Raw genomic sequence first — 20,287 nt, forward strand, 5'->3', positions numbered from 1 at the left:
CTACATAGGTAGGCTTTGAAGTGCTTCATAGACTAGCTTCTGAGTGTCTAGCTGATATGTAAGAGATGGTGTATCAATAATAGTTCAAACAGTTCTTTGCCCATTTGAAATACAATTGCATTTGAATTCAACAAAATTTCATGTTGTACCTAGAGAAGCTAAAGGTTATTGAAGGTAAGGTAATTGAAGGTTATGCATTTAAGAAATGTCTCCTGAGAAAAGACCTTTTCTTTCTTCTGTCAGCTTGATCTGTTTTCTGTTTGTTTAGCAAAACTGAAAAATAGTTTAGTCCTGTTTTAATTAAAATAAGGGGGAAAAAAGCCCAGAAGAAGGTGTTAGTAACAAGATATTTCCTGTGAGTCAACCAAGCAAAGTGTATTCCCTTACTCAAAGTTGATGACCTTGGTATCTCTTAAGCCTGATAATGCCAAATATTGCTTTTTACTGTGTAGTAAATAGTCTTTCTGTTTCCGCCTTCTGCTAATACTAATAAAACAGTAAACCCCATATAAACAGCTTCAATGGGCTTGACTAACGTAACTGACAAGTAAATAATAGTACGTTGTAAACTAAGTGTTTGGACTCAGTACTACTTACGCAGTTTGGTTCTACTTTTCAGGAAACAAGAAAACTAATCAAGGACATAGTAATAATCACTAAAAAGTTACTATTTGTTTTAATTTCCAGAACAAAATGAACTCTGTATCTCATTTTTGTGGATGCGATGTGCCCATTTCTGTTTCAGTTCTGTGTGAACTGACAGTTATTGTCCTTGTTTCATGCCAGTTTCCTTGCATGGTAATGTAAAAGCATGCAAATACGAAAAACAGGGCAGGGATTGAGAAAAGTGACATTGATCACTGATGACTATTTGTGAGAATCATTTATCATGCAAAAATAACTGCAAACAGCACATAGTATGGCCCTCATAAGCTAATTTCCCATTAGCTGGCAGTAATAAATTTATGCTCTTATTTATCCAAGAATGTCAAGCGTTTTTTTCCAGAAATGAGTAACACCTCATATCAACCATGAGGCTGTGGGGTGTCCTGCATAATTTACAGACAATCTAATTGACCTATGCAGGTTAAGTGACTCACTTGAGATAATGAATCAGTGGCAGAGTGTGAAATAAAGATGATAAATACTTAAGCTAGTTTATGATTCCTAACAGGACGCCTGCTTTGCTTTCCACTCCAGAGTACCAATGCTGACTTAAAATCTCACCTTTATCACAAGCTTTCATTGAAATATAGAAAGTCTTAATAAAAGAGGCATTGGTAAAATACCAAGTTTTTATAATGAATATTTGCACTCAGCACTGGGTGATTACAAAGAAAAGCACTAGGAGCAGTGCAGGTATCCCCACATAATATGACAGATGTTGCTTCAAAAGTTGCGTATCTTTCTCACTGCAGTGAGCTTCAACTCACAGATGACTCGGGTGAAGCATCTCTTTACACTAGTGCAAGGCTGGTAAAAGTCCTTCTTATTCCTTAGGGAATTTTGTTTCAGAAAGCCTGAGCTAAACCTCTTCAGCCTCTATTCAGCGACAGAATGTTGTATAAGTGCTCCAAATGTGAAATTTTCTCTCCAGATAATTTTACTTTGCAGTCATTTATAAACAGTAATATTCTGTTATTACTTGCCAACAGTACTAAATATCTTTTTTAAATTTCTAAGTGTTATCAGGTGACACAGATTTGTGATGCAGATTGCTTTTAAAGAGCTAGAGTGTTTCTTTGGCAATTGAAATTTCTAAGTCTCCGGTTGCCAAGGCTTTCATTTTAGAGACCAGGTCACCATGCAGGTCTAGATGGTCACTGGTCATGTTTTTCAGCATCTTTGATGATTATTTGAAGGTCTTGAGAATCCCTTCTTACCCAGGATCAATTTGACCGTTTTGAGACTAAAACTTGTAACATGTTTGTGTGAAAATCTATGGAAAAACAAAGCAGAAGGATAAGGAAAAGTATATAAATACAGAGCTTTTAGTAGACTATTCAAAATTATTTCCACTGGGTTTTTTATTAAAACACCAACTATATTTTAAAAATAGTGAGTGTTTATATTGCTCTATTATTATATTAGCTGAGCTTTCATGACACATCCAACCCTAAAATACTACTTATCTGTGCTACTGAGGTATCGGAGTCATTGTTAAGTAATTACAGTACTAAGTATCCATTTCTTCTTATCAGACAACTAAAAAAAATAAAGAAGAAAGGAAGGATTGGAAAGATCTTTCTAGGTCTTAGTAACCTAACTACTGAAGTTGCATAGTGTAAAAGGACAAACAGCTAGTTTTGCTGTCCTAGCTGAGACAGAGGAAAAAAAGATGATTTTATGCTAGAAATTTGTAAGCAAAGGTAAGCTACAGGGAAATATGAGTTTAAATCTCCCTGTGGATAAAAGCTAAATATTAGAGAATTTTAGTTATTTCTGGGGATACAATCTCTCTTGAAGTATAAATAATGCTTCTAACTATTTAAGCATGTGTTATGTTGTTATAGGGAATAAAATACTTTCTACTTTCCTCCTCATGCTTGATTAAAAAGTAATTTCCTGGTAATGATTTTCTTGGGCATTTGAGAACCTTTAAACAACATTTTTAGTAGTGTCTCAGAAAATCTTTTTCAGATTTTTTTTTTTAATAGACTGAGCTAGTGTTTCACTCTTTAAAAAGAAAAGGAAAAAAGAGATCTTTTTAGCTGCTATGAGATAAAAAGAATGCTACAGAGAATAATTGAAGTGCTTGTATTTTGGCTCAGTCACTGTTTTTCCATCTGTTAGAAAATCATTTGAGATTTTAAAGGTATGAAATACTATTTTTGTTGTTTAATGCAGAATTAAAATCAGTTCATCTAAAGAATGGTTTTCACACATAGTTTAGAACACATAATGGGTAGATAGATAACTGAGGGATGTAAGGATGTGAATACTTCCTATAGGTTTAAGACCCTCTTTGTGTGTTTAGATCACGTTATGTTGCTATTCTTATAATTTTATATATTTCTGATGAAGTTCAAAGGCTTCATCTACCATGTAGCAAGCTTCCTGGTACCCGTGAAGTTGGGACAAGCCAGACAGTATAAATACTTATATACACAATCCAGTTACAGCTTTAGAAATTACTGTGTCCATATCCCTCATTAATAGAAATCAAGGAATTGTGATTCAAGGAATCCTCCTTTCAAGTGGAATCTGCAAAGTTAAAACATAATCTTCTTTAGTCTGTAAACATATTGAGTGTACTTTCAAACTGATTTAGTTGAAGAATGAAAGGGGATTGGGCTGTTGAATATTCAGTCGTAAGGAAGGTATGCATGAGATGGTCAGGAGGAAGCCAAAGAGATTGATGAGGTTGGCATCCTCATGGAGGAAAGAAGCTAAGTAGAGTGTGGCAGGACAAGAAACTTCAGAAAATGAAAGAAAGAATTAGACATATAAACTGTGACAATCTTAGACTAGTTTTTGTAGGTGCGAAATAAATGCCAGTACTTGTTAATAATAACACAGGGAACCTAGCTACAATCAGTAAAAAACCAACCTCTCCTCTCAGGAATCCTAGCTTTACATAAAAATAATTTTTTTTAAAGCAACTGTTGATGAAAAGTTTACCTGAAATGTATCAAGGCAGCAATTGTTTAATGAAGGACAAAGACTTTTAAATAACTGAAACAAGCTATAAATTGTAAACATTTAAGTTAGTTTTAGTGCTAATCTTGTTTTAAAATATTTGTCTGGGGAAAAAAAAAGAGCTTTCTAGAGAAAACAGAAGTTCAAGATTATTCCAGTCTACTTGCTTGAGGAGAAGTTTTGCCCCTTACTTCTGAGAAAACCAAGAGATTCATAATGTATTCTTCTCATCTGCCAAACCAGGCTGAATGTTAAATTATTTCATGTTAGCAATATTGCTAGCCCATACACGTCGAGGAAGTTCTGAATGAAGTTTTTATTTTAAAAAGGCAGTAAGAGCTTGTCTATCATTGACCCTTTTCAGTCACTACTTTTTCACTTTCCTGGTATGACCTCTCTGAATTTTATTACTGAAATACATGAAAAGGTGGCAGTCTGTTACAAAAAGATGAGAGGAAGCAGTATATTTGTAAGACTGGACTGATTAATTCTCACTGACCTCCATTACAATAATGATATCAACCAATCCACCTACTGAAGTGATAATGAAGTAGAAGTAATTAGAGTTTAATAAAAAATCTCCCTTACATTATTTTTTCAGGAAATTAACTTACATTCTGTTAAAGCTTAGTGAGTCTTGCCTCCTGTCTCATGAAAAGCCTTATCAAAATGATGAGCAAAGAGTAGGAATAGCCTAGATGCGTTTATCTAGTAATTGTTCATCGTATTGCAAAGTCTGTCAAGTTACAATCTGCACAAAAAATCAGGTTTGAGTGTTATGAAATGGGTGATGTCGCTGCCTAACTGAGAAGTTTTTTTCTTTTAAAAATAAGTACATTTTGAATGATGAAAAAAGCCCACTATCTCTAGAGACTTAGGTAAGAGAGTAAAAAGAGGATTTATTTTCAACAGACTTCTTTAGCTAAAAAAGTTAGTGCAAACTTTAAACAAAATGCAAACAGTGGTGCACAGCTTCTTGGGAATGACAGATAATTCATTCTGTGCATAAACAGCATTCAGTATGTATCTGTTGTGCTCCACATAGCAACTTCTGTGTCTGAGCAGGCATTTCAGAATATTTGTTTAATATATCCTCACACTTCAAGAAATATGTTTACAAGAATTTTTATTCATATGTTTTCAGTGTGTTCTTAAATTTTTATCTCTCAACTTGTAGATCCGTAATTGTGCAACATGTGAAATATGAAATAGATTGCTGACGTCTGCTAAGTGTGCATTCACTTTCCAGTAGACTGTTCTCAATTTTATGCTCGTCTTCAGCAGATGATAAGAAGGAATTGAAGAATATGACACGTGTGAGTGTCAGAGAGTGAGTGAGTGACTGAGTGAGTGAGTAGTGCTCAGTGTTCAGATTAACACAGCAGACTTAGCAAACAATCCATTTTGCCTGAGGATCTGGGCATTTCAGAGAGTGTTTTCTAAGGTGTAGTTTTGTTTATAGTTTATTTTCTACCTTTTCTGAAGAAGAGACTTAAGACTCTTAAAGAAGCTGGAAGAGTGGACTTCTATTTCAAAACAAGTCAACTTCCAAAGTAGCTTTAAATGTGTTTAAGGAACCATATCTACCACTAGTTTTTTTCTTTTATTTTTGCATTCCATCTCCAGCTTGGAATCTCAATGCTTCTGTATAGGAAGTATTGTCAAACACACACACCAAGTACACTGAAAAATGGGGACTATATTTTTTTTAATCTTGACTAAGTACTAGAGTTGTAGGTAATGCTTGTAATAATAGCTGATTAAAAAAATACCTGGGCTAGAAGTGGAGTTTTTAGTTTGAGTATGTTCTGCCACTAATGTGATTTCCTTGGCAAATTATTTCTGGTCTGATCACAGGTAAGTCTTTAGCATTTGGTTCAATGTTTTGTTTAGTTCAAATTTCATCTCTAAAACACTTGAAAATATTCACAAAATTAAGTTGTCCGGGCTTCAAAGGATCACAGCAAAAATTCCAGGAAAACGAACCATGGTTGTTGCAAGCTTAGTTTTAGTAAATAAAACCAAAATAACATCAGGTTAAATAACTATACTAGGCAGCATAAGAAGGCAACAAGTGAGGTGAGAGAAGAGAAAATAAATGCTACAGTTTCTCAAGTAAAGCCAAGTTGCTTGCCTAAAAATGAATTTATATCGCTATGTTTTGCTTTCCCCCTTTTTCACCAAATTGTAGTCTTAATGAAACACACAGTATTTATTATACTCTAAAGTATAATTGAGTCTACGAGTTATTCACTATAAAATTTTCACTTTTCCTTAATATTTGAATGTTATCTGTTTCATTATGATAATGTTTTATAATAGAAGATTTTTGTCCTATAAAATGCTGTTGAGGTATAGCTTGTTTGGTTATATGAAACAGGGTTTGAACGTAACAACAACAAAAGGTCTGTAGTACTTCAGCACTCCGGGCAGCTCACCCAGTTCTTTTGGGGAATACGGCCCTGTCGGGAGCCTCCTCTGTCCTCCCAACAGCCAGGCACAGCTTGGCAGGGGCAGGCACAGCAGGGCGAGGATGGAGCAGTGGCTCAAATGGCAGCCTAGGTCTCGCTGGGGAGACACCCCTGAAAGCTTCAGTGGGGAGTGACACACCTCCGTAGGGGGGAGCTGAGAAGCATAATGCATCATGAGGGTGCCAGGCTAAACTTATTGCAGAAAAGGGCGAGGTGATAAAAAAAAAAAAATGTTGTTTCAGTTCCCTTGTTTTTGTTTGACTGATACACAGTTATATCCAGGGGATTCTGCTACTCTCTCCAGGTTTCGGCCTAGAAGCTTTTAAAGGTAAGACAAAGTCAATGAAGAAGAAAAGGGTAGAGCATCTGTCATCTTTTAGTTTGATTTCTGTTTGATTCTGCTTTATCCTGCAGCGTATTTTAAATATATGTAAATATACATTCCCCTTTCACAGCAGTGAAAGCACTTATTTATCCCTCTTTCCCAATCAGAATCACTCACATGCCCAAATATTTAATTTCTGGATTAAATTCAGGGCTAAAAAAAAAAATTTCAAGGGTTTATGTCCCTGTAGTCCAAACTTTTTTTGCTTAAGCACAGATACAAAGCCTTAAATTTTTTTACAGACCACCAGTCACCCTTAATATAAGATTTATCTGAAAGCACAATACTGAATGGTGCTGAATATGGTTCTTCGTGGTTCATGTTCCGTATGTAATTTGGGAATTGCAAGACTATTGATAAATGCCTGAATATTGTTCAAAAATAAGTGGTTTCAGGGTTTAAGAGTTACTGAATTGATTAGCACTTCCTTCTCTGGGCAAGGGTTAGTTCAGATGTACTACTACTATGCATAGTACATATATCTGCCAATATAATTTTACAGCTTGCAGCTCCTAAGTAGCTGTTTTTAGCTGCTGTTCTTTGTTGACAAATTAGCTCTCATAAAATCAACTCCAGGATTTCTGTATTACTTGTTTGTTTTTTTTTTTAAATTGTGCGTGTCAATACAATGTCATCACAATTAACAATTTTTAAAATAAGCTGTGAAATGTCAGGTTCCTGCAATAGCAGGACATCAGAACTCCAGAAAGCATCATGTGGAAACATTATGCATATACCTTCTCAATTTTAAATCCTATTGAAGCCAAATTAAGTAAGTGTCTAAGTGCTTTCCTGAATGGTACTTAAACACATCATTAAGCCCTTGTGTTAATTAGTCTTAAGCTTTCCTAAAAAACCTTGATCCTGTTGTTCTCTTTAATGACAATCTTAGTTCCTGGGATTGTGAGTCATGGAAACTGGAAGGCTTGTTTCAGGGATGAATCAAGTCCAAATTAATGTTTTTAATGCCTCTCTAGCAGACCAGAACTTGAAAATAAGTACATCAAACAGAATCCTCCATGGGACTGCGCAGGAAAAATGCAGCTCCATAGTTCCATGTGGTAAATATGTTAACTTTATTATGTATACCAGTTAAATGCTTTAGGAATGTTTTCTGCTGTATTTAAGGAGGATACAAGTGGAGCCTAACTAGGACATTGCAAATAGCCACAGTAATACAAGACTTAAAACCAATTCCATCTGTGGCTTGGAAAAAGTCTCTTTAAAAGAATGAAAAGCGAAATTCCCATTTTATCAGTGTGCAGATGGCTTTGGGAAGTCTGCCGGTTGCCACAGTGAAGGAAATTATTGTGTGAATAAACACAGATAAATTGGCAACCTGCACAGTATTCATTCTTTGTGATGTAGTTTGTGATGTAATCCTTTTTAGATAACAGCTTTTAAAGATAGATTGTACTGTAGTGGTTAATATGTGAAAAATAAAATAACTAAGAGTAAGTATTTTTTCTTCCTGCCAAAAAGGCATTTTTTCGCAAAAAGAGTTTTATTTTAGAGGTGATATTTCAAATATATCGAATCAATAGTTTAATATGTTCTTTAAGGAAAGAAAATCTTTATGCCTTAAGTATTTTTTTTTCATTTGTCATTCTTCTCTTTGTCATTGCTAAGTGTAACAGGATCCCTAAGAGGAGAAAACCAATGTGGAATATGGCTTTATATACCAATTTGTAGAAAATCATGTCAACTGCTTTTGTGGCAAAAGCATAAATACATTACAAAAAAAAAAAAAAAAAAGAGAAAAAGAAGTCCATAAATGGAGGTGTAATGGGTCTCTAATTCCTGTACAAAATCCAATTAAGGCAATATTCCAAGCTGATGAATGCACATACATGCATATATAAATCTTGGTGTAGACTAGTATTAAATTCCATTTTAAACGCAGATTTTGAATTCATGTTAGTGGGGTTTTTTGTTTGTTTTGTGGTTTCCTTAAGATTCAAGAAACAGCCCCAATTGCATATGCTATTCTATCAGTTTTAAAGCTTTCATGTTGTTATAATTTAGGTTGACTAAAGTGTATAACTTAGCCTGTGGAAAGTGCAGTAGTTAATCCATTAAGGCTAAAACTGTCTTGTACTTGCCATGGGGTGCACGCGTGCCTCTGTGCTGGTATAATGACACTTTCCTGTGGGACATGAGCTCAGGAGTAAAGGTCCTGAGCCATCCTGTTGCTCATCAGTGAAAGCCAGGCCCTGATGTGCTTAAAATTTTACTCAGCAAGTCTTGTCTAAGGTCTCTGAAGTGTGTCTGTGTAAGAAAAATGCTGTGAATACTAATCTGAAGTAATTTGTAGTTTAACTAGGGAAGAAAGCCCACTACTTGTATTTTGGAGTTTCAATGAGTGATTCAGTTTAGAAAAACAAAGCATAAAAGTATATTTTAGAGAAGCCACTGTGATTGTAATTATACTGGTGAACTTCTAATTTCTGAGCAAGATTTTTCAGGTGGAACTAGAAGAATTGAGGCGATACATGGTCCATGCTAAGGGAACTTTCAGATGAATGTATTAAACAGATGAGACAAAGATGGCTGCTTCGATTCGAAAGAGTAGGTTAAACATTACATCGTCACCTACTGTAGATATGTGGAGTTGTTTTGTTTTGTTGGATAGATACTTTGATGGATAATGTAGATTTCTTCTGAGTTGTCTTTCTTCACACTCATGAAACCAGGAGTAGATTACTCCAGTAACAGAATGGCCCTTGAGGCTAATATGCTTCTAAAATTACTGATACGTCAAACAAGATTTTAGAAGGCTCTATATTGCCATAGGCAGTATAGTAATTTTTTGTTTTATGCCTTACAGGTGTGTGGAAGACTGTCAGACATTTGAGTGTAATTCAAAAGATGGATGTCATTTGCATGTGCTTTGTTACTGCAGATACTCATCTGTACAACACCTTAGTTGCAGTATATATACCTGATAGTATTATGATAACAATTTGCTTTTACCAGTAGTTAGGAAATTAGTAATCGGCGAGGTGGCAGAATGATTTCCAGGAAATACTGTATGCAGCAAGTACAATGACAGTCAGCTTTTAAATTAAAAGTAACTTATTGCTGAGGTGTTCTAAAATTTGGAAGAGTATACATAGGTATGATCGTTAGTCTAACATTAACCTAGCAACCTGAAGCTGAAAGGAAATAGAATTTCTATAAAGGTTTTAAAGCTCACCGTCTTTGGGCCTTCAGAAGCTTTTTATATTAACCTCTGTGTTTAACAGACCTTTTCAGCCTGTCATTGGGAAGAGAGAAGAGCACCAGTAGCACTTAACCCTGTTCTTGGAGATGGCCCTTTTCAGATAAGGCTAACATGCAGAACCAAGCCGCGTTCCCCCCCTCCCTTCTTTCTTATATTTACTTCCCCAAAGCTTTTATCTGAAAGCTAACTGGTTTGCCCTAGGAGCTCCCCTGAAACCTGTTAAAGCTGATTTGTGCTTATCTCCTGAGTATTGTTTCTTAAATGCTGAATTGCGTGGTTGAATGGTTTACGAAAATAATGACTAATGTTATTGGTGGTGCAGCAAAGAGAATGTGCTTAGAACAGAAGGGAGACTTTCTGGGCGGCAGCAGTAATTGTTAGCATGTGCTGGTTAGTTTTAAAGATACTTATCTTCATTGACAGAACAACTGTCTCATGCTTTGAATGCCAAGTTATAATAAAATGCAAGTTGATAGGGTAAGCGACTCACTGGAAAACACAGCTTGCCATTTTGTTTGCTGCTCTCACTGCATTTGCAGCTGTTAATGTGGGGACCAAAGGCAGGAGTAAAGTTGGTTTGGGAAGGGGCAAGCTCGGGAGAAATAGAGGGATAAAGGGATAAAAGAGTCTTATCAGGTGTATGTGTCTGACCGCTCAGTATGCTGGTGCATACATCAGTATGCCTGATGCTTGATCACCACAATCTGTCCTGAGTTCTTATTAAATCCTATTTCTCACCATCTTGTGCGTGGATGTGCTCTGATCTTCAGTGTGTGTGTGAATGCTGATAAACTTCAAACCAGGCTAATCAGGGAATAGTAGAAGGGATTTGAGTGCCAGCAGCTGGTGTGAGACCGTGGAAGTTGCGGCCTTTTGGGTGTGGGGGCCAGTTCCTGGGGAGGAGCAGGGTGTGGGTTCCTCTAGCAGGGTCAGATTCCCCTTGCCTGGAGAGGAGGTACAGGGTGGGGCTGTCCATGCTGTTTGTGTGAGTGCTCTGTGGGTTTAGACGAATGCTGGTAAAGGCACTTTTTTCTGTCTATATTTGATCTGTGAGGCCATCTCCCTCTCTGTCTGTCTGCCTTTGTTGGGAAGCCTCACCACCAGATGGATCTGGGGACATGGAACTGCAGCAGCCCTGTGCCCATCAGGCTGGAAGACTCATCCTGGACTCTGAGGGTTGCCTGGATTTGGCTGCTCAGACACTTAGTGGTTTTTTTGCCAGTGTTTGTATGATTCAGTTTTTACTTAGAGAAAATTTTACATCTGTTTTTATGTCCTCGTTAAAGAAGCTAAATAGCGTCTGATTTAACAGTGATGCAAAGAATCCTACTTGTAGAGCCTCATCCCATGTTTCCTGGAATTTCTTCATTAACAGTTGTTTCAGTTACTCAGGTTTTAATATGATGTGTTCTGTTATGCTGCTCAGTTTGTTTACTGTGTTAAGCACTTCACAGAAGTCTTTTATATCTTTAACTGCTGTCTTTTTCAGTAGTACTTGCAGTCCCCTCCAGGTGTAAACCCAAGGGTTGGTTTGGGTTTTTTTTTAGCAAGGCCCATTTGTTTGTTACAATGTTGATTGTTACTATTTCTGTTCCTATCCTTTAATCCTTTGTATACCCTATCCTGTATTTTGACTTCCCTTATTTTTGTTCAGGGTAGGCTTAGCAGATGTGTCTGGCAGACCTCTTCAATCTCACTGCAGGTTCGCAGGCTAAACAATCAACTAGTGGAGCTGTGCCCTATTAGGAACAAACAAGGCAAGGAAACATCTGTGAGTGTAGCCTCAGAGGCAGGGAGAGAGCCTTTGTGTGCTGAACAAGTTTTATTCTGTTGGTGACGTTGGAAACTTCATCTCATTTCCTTGAAAACAGAAGGAATACGCAAAAAATTTTTCATGCACATACTATCATTCTGTGTGTGACAATGAGGTAATGGTTCAAGGTGTCTTTTAAAATTATTTTTTTATGTATGTTATATGCTGTCATAAGTCCATGGTTGGTAACTGCATGCTTTTTGGTTAGGAGAAGTTCTCAGGAGAGAAGAGCATTCCTTCTTTGAGAGCACCTGGCCATGGGAGAAGTTTTTCCATGGAAGAACAGGGCAGGCAGAAATATATGTGCTGACTGGAGAGCTCGCACCTGGGAGGTTTTCTGAAAGTAATAGAGAAGAGACACAAAACTAGGCCAGAGATGATGAGAAGAGGGAAGATTTTTCTGTTGACCCAGAGGAGAACAAGTAGAGTTTGTTGAATCCAAAAAGGCTATTGAAGGTTGCTACTGTACAGAGCAGGTCTGGAGGAAAAGGGTCCTTGTTGCAAAGCCGTGGGCAGAAAAGGTATTTGTTTTCAAATGGCTGTATTTTACCACTCTCTCTCAAAAGAATCTGGGTTTTCAGACGGAAAACAGTTTGTTCAAGTTATGTTCTGATAAAACATCACTTCTTCAAAGCCCTTTCGGTATTTTTGGTTCACTTTAAAGGAAAAGTGCAGACAGATCTGTCTCAAAGCTGTGGCATGTTTGAGATCCAGTCATAGCATAAAACTTAAAAAATGTTATAGCTGGGGAAATATATTAGGTCACCTTTAAAGAAGTCCAGCTGACTGCATCATGAGGAGTCTTGAGAGATTTGAAGAAAACTTGCAACCTTCTGTGGGAAGCGCTCTGTTGTGAGTGAACTGATAAATCAGTTCACAGTTTTAGCATTTTGTAGCACAGTTCTTACTGGCTGTAGAAGATAGTGGTAGAGCTGCCAGAGCATATTGGGATAGGCCAAATGTGGGATGACAGAAATTAAAGTGAAGAAGAAAGTTGTCCTGCACCAAACTTATCTCTTTGAAGCCCAGAAGGAGCGCAGTTCTTTTAAAAGTGAAAAACTCTCCCAAGAAGGTGTACACCTTGGCTGATTACCTGCCTGTGGATTTTGTGAGTGATTAGGGCTGGTAAGGAAACCCTCCACCTGTGATGGTATTGCATCTAAGGTGGCTCTCCAGGGATGAGAGGAGTAGCACAACTCCTTGGAGATTTCATAGCCCACACTGCACATGACCCGCCTTATCAGACAGAGGGGGAGTTACTTTGTAGCTGCATTAACCTTGAATTCAGGCTAGTCAGGTTTCCTGTTACCAAAAAAAAACCCAAAAAACCAACCAAAAATTAAAATCTTTCCAGTCGTGTTCATGAGTGGAACTGCAGTTCAAATGTGATCCCTTTTCTCCACCCTTCAGCATTAACTAATCTTTGTTCCAAACCAACATTCTAGTCTTTTTCCAGCCTAAACGATTCTATGATACTAGGACTTTGGAAAGATCCACATTGTCCTCTGATTTTAATTACTTTCAATTAATTTCAGTTAATTGTTTCCAGTATATACCTGTTCCCTGCAGGTATATATTCTACTGAAGTAGAATACTCAACCTGAATTTGACTGTTCCACACCTGGGAAGTTGCTTCTGGAAGTTTTGTGTTTAAAAGTCTCCCTGGGTCTGGGTCTGCCTGTTATGAAGTCTTTTCTCACTTTGATTTCTTTTTTTCCTAAAATGCAATGATTGCATCAGAATTTGAATCTGAAACCTGAGACAAATCTCTCAGAATTTATGCACATGCAGTTGTTTTCTCTAAGAGCTTGTGAGCTTGTGTCTGTCTGTGTGGACCTACTATACATTGCTTGCTTTTGTAAAGAGGTAATATTAGTTATATAAGAAGTAGCCTTCAAAATGTCAGTACAGTGTTTGTAAACATAATAGTCATGATGAAAACACTAAAAAGATTACAGGGTGAGTAGTCAAAATCATTAAATATTGAAAAGGCTTGAAAAAAGAAGCAGTATTCATCAGAAAGCAGTGTTTTTATTACTGGCTATTACTGGAAAATATGTGATTTCATGTTTGAGCTTGATCAAAGCAATATGTAACAAAAAATTGGTGATGTATCTATGCATATGAGATGAGGAAAAATTTTAAGAATTGAATTTGGTAAAAGAATTATTAGGCTTATTAGTCTTATTAGTTCTGGTAAAACAATGATGGCATTATGAGTAGAAGTGAATTAATCTTTTCAAACGATATGCAGGACTAATGACAGAATAGTTTAATGGGGTTTTTTTCAAGAGTTTGAATAGTTGCAAATTTGGAAGATAAACAACTTGAAAGTTGAGATTAATGATGGTTTTAGGATGGGTAATAAGTAATGATTAAATTTATCACATTAAATTTAATATGAGTAAATATTGCTCAAAAGAAGACTAAAAATTCACCTGAGACAATACTGCTTTGTAAGTTAATGAGCAGAACTGATGGATGTTAGCTGAGGCACTGAAGGGAGGACTCTCAACTGGCACATCTCATTATGCCAATTCAAGGGTGTAAGCGGCACTGATGTTTGTGTGCACATACCTGTTGGGTGATGTCATTTGAATGAAAGTTCCAGCTTCTTTAGGTAGTGGTAGTCATGCTTTGAGAGCTTTCTCAAATTACAGCAGCCTCATAATTTGCAAATTTTACCTGAAAATATATTTTCTTTTTTCTATAAAATCAGTAAATAGTATGAAAAAATACTGCAGACAAAAATTCTTCTGTTCCAAGCTTTGGGAGTTGAAGTGCAAGGTGGGCTGATATTGAATTCAGGTCTTCTGCTTTCTGCAATACTTGCAAAGTGGTCTGTACACATGTTTATGAAATACAATAAATAAAAGAACATACATATTGACTTTCCCTTGTCTGAAAGTGGTGACCATTACATTTGAGCCTGACAATTCATCTGCTTATGCACAGCGGTTCCAGAGTCTTTAACAGTCCCATACTTTGTCTTGGACACTCACAGTAGTCACAATCCCTTGTGAGTGATGGCAGTAGTATTGGCTGGCATTTAGGGAATGAGGTTTTGTTAATAAAAGGTAACTCTCTGTATATACCTTCCAACTCAAGCCTTTCTGTGATTCTATGAACTGTCCAGTCACAGCATTTTTGATACCTTTCTGCACCCTAAGGGTGCAGAACTAAAGGTTACTCTCAGTAAAGTAATACATAGAATATCTGTTCTTAAAATCAGACTTTCTGCATTCCATCATTTAGCACATTTTTCAAATATTGAGAGTCAAAAGCAACCAGTCCTGATACCTAAATAAGTTAAATATCAGTAATTTTTTACTTATATTTATTAGTAAAACTAATCATTTGTCCTCAACCATGTATGAGTAGTGAAAAATCAACAAAGTAGCTCTCTTTGCTCTCTAGTGACATTTTCTTCATGCATGAAAAATGATACTGCATTCAATTTCATTGCATTTGACATTCCCAATATAAAAAGTGTATCTCAGCAAGGTGAAAACTTGCAGAAGTGACTGGAAAAATCTCTCTTGTGCCATTCCCATCATTTTTTGTAGGCCAGTACGTTGCTTTTCCACTTCTTAGATTTTCTTTTTTAAACAATTTTTTTTTTTCAGTTCTTTTGTCATGCTTGTGTCTTTTGGGCATCTGTTTGTGTCTAATATTTCATTTTCCTTTATGCTTACTTCACAGAAAATTTCCATTTATGCTGATGATCATAACCAGGATATTCTATTGCCCATTTACTCTAGAGTAACTCTATATTTTAATTTTTCAAATATTGCATCTTCTTAAAATTAATATTTTAATGAACCAAATATTTGCTGAATTAGTGCTGAAACATTTTGCAATAAGGAGTTGTAAACAACAACAGCAACTTTAGGAAATTCATTGCTTTCTTGATTTAAACCGCTTGGCAAAAATTATGACATATGGGTGATTCAGCAAGTTTGTGGACTAAAGAAGACTAAATTTAATGGATGTTGAGCACCATCAGCTACCTTAGGTGTTATCCTCGGTTAGATTTCAGTGTTAATTTCAAACTATCAAGATGCACGTAATGCCTAAACATAGACCTAAGCACTGAACCAAAATAAAACCCATTAAAACATTTTGACTGAAGAAATTATCATAATCCCTGTGTTTAAACATGAAAGTACATCGAAGGAAACTAGTAATTTTAAAAAGGAAGATGTTTATAGTAGTATGTGCACTTGTTCTCCTTATGAATGACTATAATTTTATGTGTGTTCTTGTTGAATCCTTGTTTCCTGGTAGGTAACTGTTTCCTAGTAGATATATCAGTGAAGAGTTGCAGTTATTTTTTTGTGTGTATTTGTTATGTCCCCAGATATGTGATATGCAATTCTGGAGAACTGATCCACTGTGAGAAAGTATGCCATGGATTTTTTTTTTGTTGGTTTTTGGTTTTTGTGGTTTTTTTCATGGCCAAGAACTGTCCCCTCCCCCCCTTTTTTTTGTGTCAAAATTTAGTGTTTATTTGTGTACTGAGTTTATCCATATGCTTTTGATGTATATAATCCTCTGTCATAGTAGTATTCAGTAATCTAACAGAGGACAGTAGTGAAGTTGAAAATTTCAACATGACTTAACACTGAAGGTAAGTTGTCTTGGTTTGAAAAAAATTGTAAGAAAGATTTTACTGCATTCAATTCACTTTTTGTGACTCACACTGTATAGCTTTAAGTAATATGTATATATCATGGTTAGAACTAGATGATCTTTAAGGTACCTTCTAACCCAAACTATTCTATGATTATATGATGTGATTATGGCATTTCATTTTAATACACATTAGTTTTTGGTTTGTTTTTTTTTTCTTGTGGGAAGATCCATAGTTAAAGCTAGGTGTAGAAGCTAAGTTGATCTTTATCAGAATTCACATACTGGGAAAAACTGGTACTGTCAAATCAAATACTGAATTATGTCATGTGGCAACCTTTCAAAGACAAGAGTTAAGGCATCAGCTGGGGGCTTCCATGAAATTTATTATCCGTGTTCTCTTTTTGCTTGACCTCAGTGAAACCCACACAGTGTTGATGGCTTACACTTGAAATTATATTTGCCCATATGCTGATCGTGGTGTGTACCTGGGACTTCTTGTGTGCATGTTTCATGTTCATCTGGCCCACTGGAAGAAGACACCTAAGCATGTATATTCAAAAAAGCACTGCTAGCCATTCTAGGTAGAGCACATTCTTGTACCTGCAGCAAAGGATGCAATTTAAAAAATGAGTAATGTTGCAGATGTATCTATAATCAGTTTTTGGTTATTGGTTAGCTTGAAATGTCTCTGCATTAAGCAGACTGATTTTACATAGCTTAATCTACAGACACTTCAGGATTTCATTATCTGCACACAAGGTGTGACCCTTACTTGGTGCTCTCTTATGAAGCCAGAAGCAGGCTCTTACAGTACAATGTTCCGGGATCCATCATTTAGATTCCTACTTGTTCCAGGAAAGTTTTCCTTAAATTTTGTCTGGGAGGTATGTTTAGGCCACAGTAGAAGTTACTATGTTTGATACAGCAAGATATTACAAGTTATTTAATCAACTCTAGGTTTAGAAGGGCACACTAGATGGCTGAATGTCCTTTGGTTTTCAGCTTTAAAAGTTCTACAGGTGAAGCTGCTGCTCCAGTTGCACTGGAACAGAGGAGACTTCAGCTTCTGAAAGCATTACTTGGTGAGACTTGCACAAGTGGGAAATCAAATTGCCCCAAAAAACCTAAGTGATGTGATTTACCTGTCATGACACTGCCAAGTGTCTTATTTCCTGAGATTCAGATGATAGTTCAGTCAAACAATTAAGAGGATCTATTTACATCCTACTCCTCTCATGAACTAGGAAGAGCTTACCAGATACATTTTAGCAGAAACATTAAAACAGCACATCTCAGTGACACATTGAAAATCATGTTATATTTTTCTAATGTCTATATAGCCATTCAAATTCTTTAGTTTCACATCTGTTCTGTAATATGATTATTTTGAAGGTACACTTCAACGAAACGCATTAATAGGCATTGAAAAACAGAGCATAAATTGACTAGCTGCTCATGTGAGGGTTGCTTGAATGTAATTTTATGTGAATACTTTTACATTTCTTGTTGTTTGTTGTTTTAAGCTGTGACGATAATATAAAATTCACACCAACATGCCTTTTTTATAAACCTGTAAAGCTTGCTGGTTTGCTTGTATTTTAATTTGTTCATTCTGTTGTCAGCTTTTGAGTATGGGAGACAATTGTCACACTTAGTCAAATAGCTAGAGTAAGCTGTGATTAGCTAGAGTAAGGCTAAGAAATTGAGAACGTTTTGGATAGACTCCATCTGTGTCATACACTGCATCCCACCATCTGAACACATATCATTCTCTTAAATTTCATTACATTTCTTGTGGTGGATTGACCCTGGCTGGATGCCAAGTACCCTCCCTTTCGTCCTGGTCTCAACTTCATTCCTGATTTTCTCTCTCTCCTCCCTCCCAGCAGTGCAGGGGGACAGGAAATGGAGTCTGTGATAAGTTCATCACACATTGTCACTGCCACTCCTTCCTCCTCAGAAGGAGGACTCCTCACAGTCTACTCCTGCTCCGGAGTGGAGTCCCTCCCACAGGGTGCAGTCCTACAGGCACAGACAGCTCCAGCATGGGTCCCCCACTGTTTCCAAGTCCTGCTAGTAAACCTGCTCCAGTGTGGACTTCCCATGAATTCACAGCCTCCTTCAGGCATCCAGCTGCTCTGGTGTGGGATCCTCCATGGGCTGCAGGTGGATATCTACTCCATCCATAGACTCCTTAGGCTGCCTCACCATGGTCTGCACCGTGGGCTGCTGAGGGATTTCTGCTCTGGTGCCTGGAGCACCAGCTCCCTCCCTCTCCTTCTTCACTGACCTTGGTGTCTGCAGGGTTGTTTCTCTTACGTATTCTCACTCCTTTCTTTAGCTGCAATTCTGCAGTTTTCTTTTTTCCCACCTAATTATGTTATCGCAGAGGCACTACTGCCATCACTGATGGCTCACCCTTAGCCAGCGGTGATCCATCTTGGAGCCAACTGGCATTGGCTCTGCCGGACATGGAGGGAGGCTTCTCACAGCTTCCCAGAGAAGCCACCTCTGTAGTTCCCCCTCACCAAAACCTTGCCAGGCAAACCCAATAAAGACTTGCATATAGAAACACTCAGGTAGTTAAGACCTACAGTTGATTCTGTACTAACATCTCTAGATTTAGCACAGTGCAGATCACTTCAGTGTTTGGGTTTTTCTGTCTCTTCCTTTCTATAACTGTAGGATAAGGATTGCAATATCTACTAACTTTGAAAAAGAATCTTGAGATGCTCCAAAAGTAATTTGAGATTAAATACCTACAGAATACAAATTACTGTTATGTTAATAGAAGCAAAGAAAAATAGATGAATTATTATTATTATTTTACTAATGGTACTTTAGTTAGAGATCACCATATTAGGAAGAGAAAAATAAAATAACGAAATAATTGAACCAGTGACTTTGTTTTTGCAGGTTCTTTCATGTTGGTTAATACATCTGGGAGATTTGCGGGACAGAAAGCTCAGCTCCTGATGCCCCATCTGAAAGAAAATGATACACATTGTATTGATTTCCACTATTATGTTTCAAGCAAGAGTGGATCTAGCCCTGGCACTTTGAATATATATGTGAAAGTTAATGATGGTCCTATTGGTAACCCGGTCTGGAACACATCTGTCACTGGTGCTTGGAACAGAACAGAACTGGCAATTAGCACTTTCTGGCCCAATTATTATCAGGTATGTTTTACTGTTTATGAAATTTTTTTTCTCATAATAGTCACCTGGTTCTTAATCATAATTTTGACTTTAAATCAAAATACCTTTCAGTATGTCTAGTTGATATTTATCTTAATTACTTTTTTGTACATGATACTAAATGTTTTTACATACATATGGCTGTGTTTATATGTTTATATTTATAGATGTGTATGAAATGCATGCACACTCATGTGCTTTAAATGTGGATGAACTAATTATGTTGAAACAATTTAGAAATTTTGCCATTGATTTCAGTCAATTACCTCTGTTTCTCTGTAATAAATTCACTCATTCTTTCAGTTCATTAGGGATGCTGGAATTGAATGCCAATAATTTTATTACAGTAGAATCTACAAGTTTGATTTAGATCAGCAATACTTGTTTCTTTAAAACCAGACGAATCCTTTGAATTTTCAGTTTAAGTCTTTGCTCTGAATGTAATATCCATTTGTTCTGTCCAGTAGTAAACAAAAATATAATAGTAGCTGTCATAGGAATGGAGTTCTGATTGCATCCTAGAGATTTAGGGAGAATTTCTCTTGGCAGTTCCTTAGGGTGCTGCTTTTCTGTAGGAAGGTTTACAGAATATACTGATATTAACTGTTGTGTAGTAGTTCAACAGTTTTTCTCCTTCTTCCCATGAAAGTATAGTCTGTATCTGCACAAACAAGTAATGTGGTGTAATAAGAGCAGACCAGTAAAACACAGATGTTATTGAGGCTCCTCCATCTTCATTTGCAGTTTGGAAAGTTTCGTTTGGATTTTATTTGGTCCCTTATATTGAACATTGTCACTGTAATTATGGCGTGAAGATTTCTGAAGAAAAGCTGTCCCAAAGATATGGGTTCTTTGACTGTAGACCTCCCTAGGAAGTACAATATTGCTCTTCCACCATGTTTTTCCAGGGGAGGTCATCGT

The 20,287-nt window shown here is 36.7% G+C and overlaps 1 protein-coding gene across 11 annotated transcripts in view; it reads left to right on the forward strand.

Moving 5' to 3' along the window:
• The window catches only part of PTPRM (protein tyrosine phosphatase receptor type M), a 457,368-nt gene that overhangs the window by 119,704 nt on the left and 317,377 nt on the right, over positions 1 to 20,287 (forward strand). For all 11 annotated transcript variants that reach the window (XM_064656540.1, XM_064656549.1, XM_064656569.1 and 8 more), the window contains exon 3: positions 19,083 to 19,348. In XM_064656540.1, coding sequence (XP_064512610.1) covers positions 19,083 to 19,348 — 266 coding nt within the window. The remainder of the gene's footprint in view (positions 1 to 19,082; positions 19,349 to 20,287) is intronic.

This window comes from Pseudopipra pipra, chromosome 1, assembly GCF_036250125.1.
Source record: "Pseudopipra pipra isolate bDixPip1 chromosome 1, bDixPip1.hap1, whole genome shotgun sequence".
Classification (NCBI taxonomy): Eukaryota; Metazoa; Chordata; class Aves; order Passeriformes; family Pipridae; genus Pseudopipra; species Pseudopipra pipra.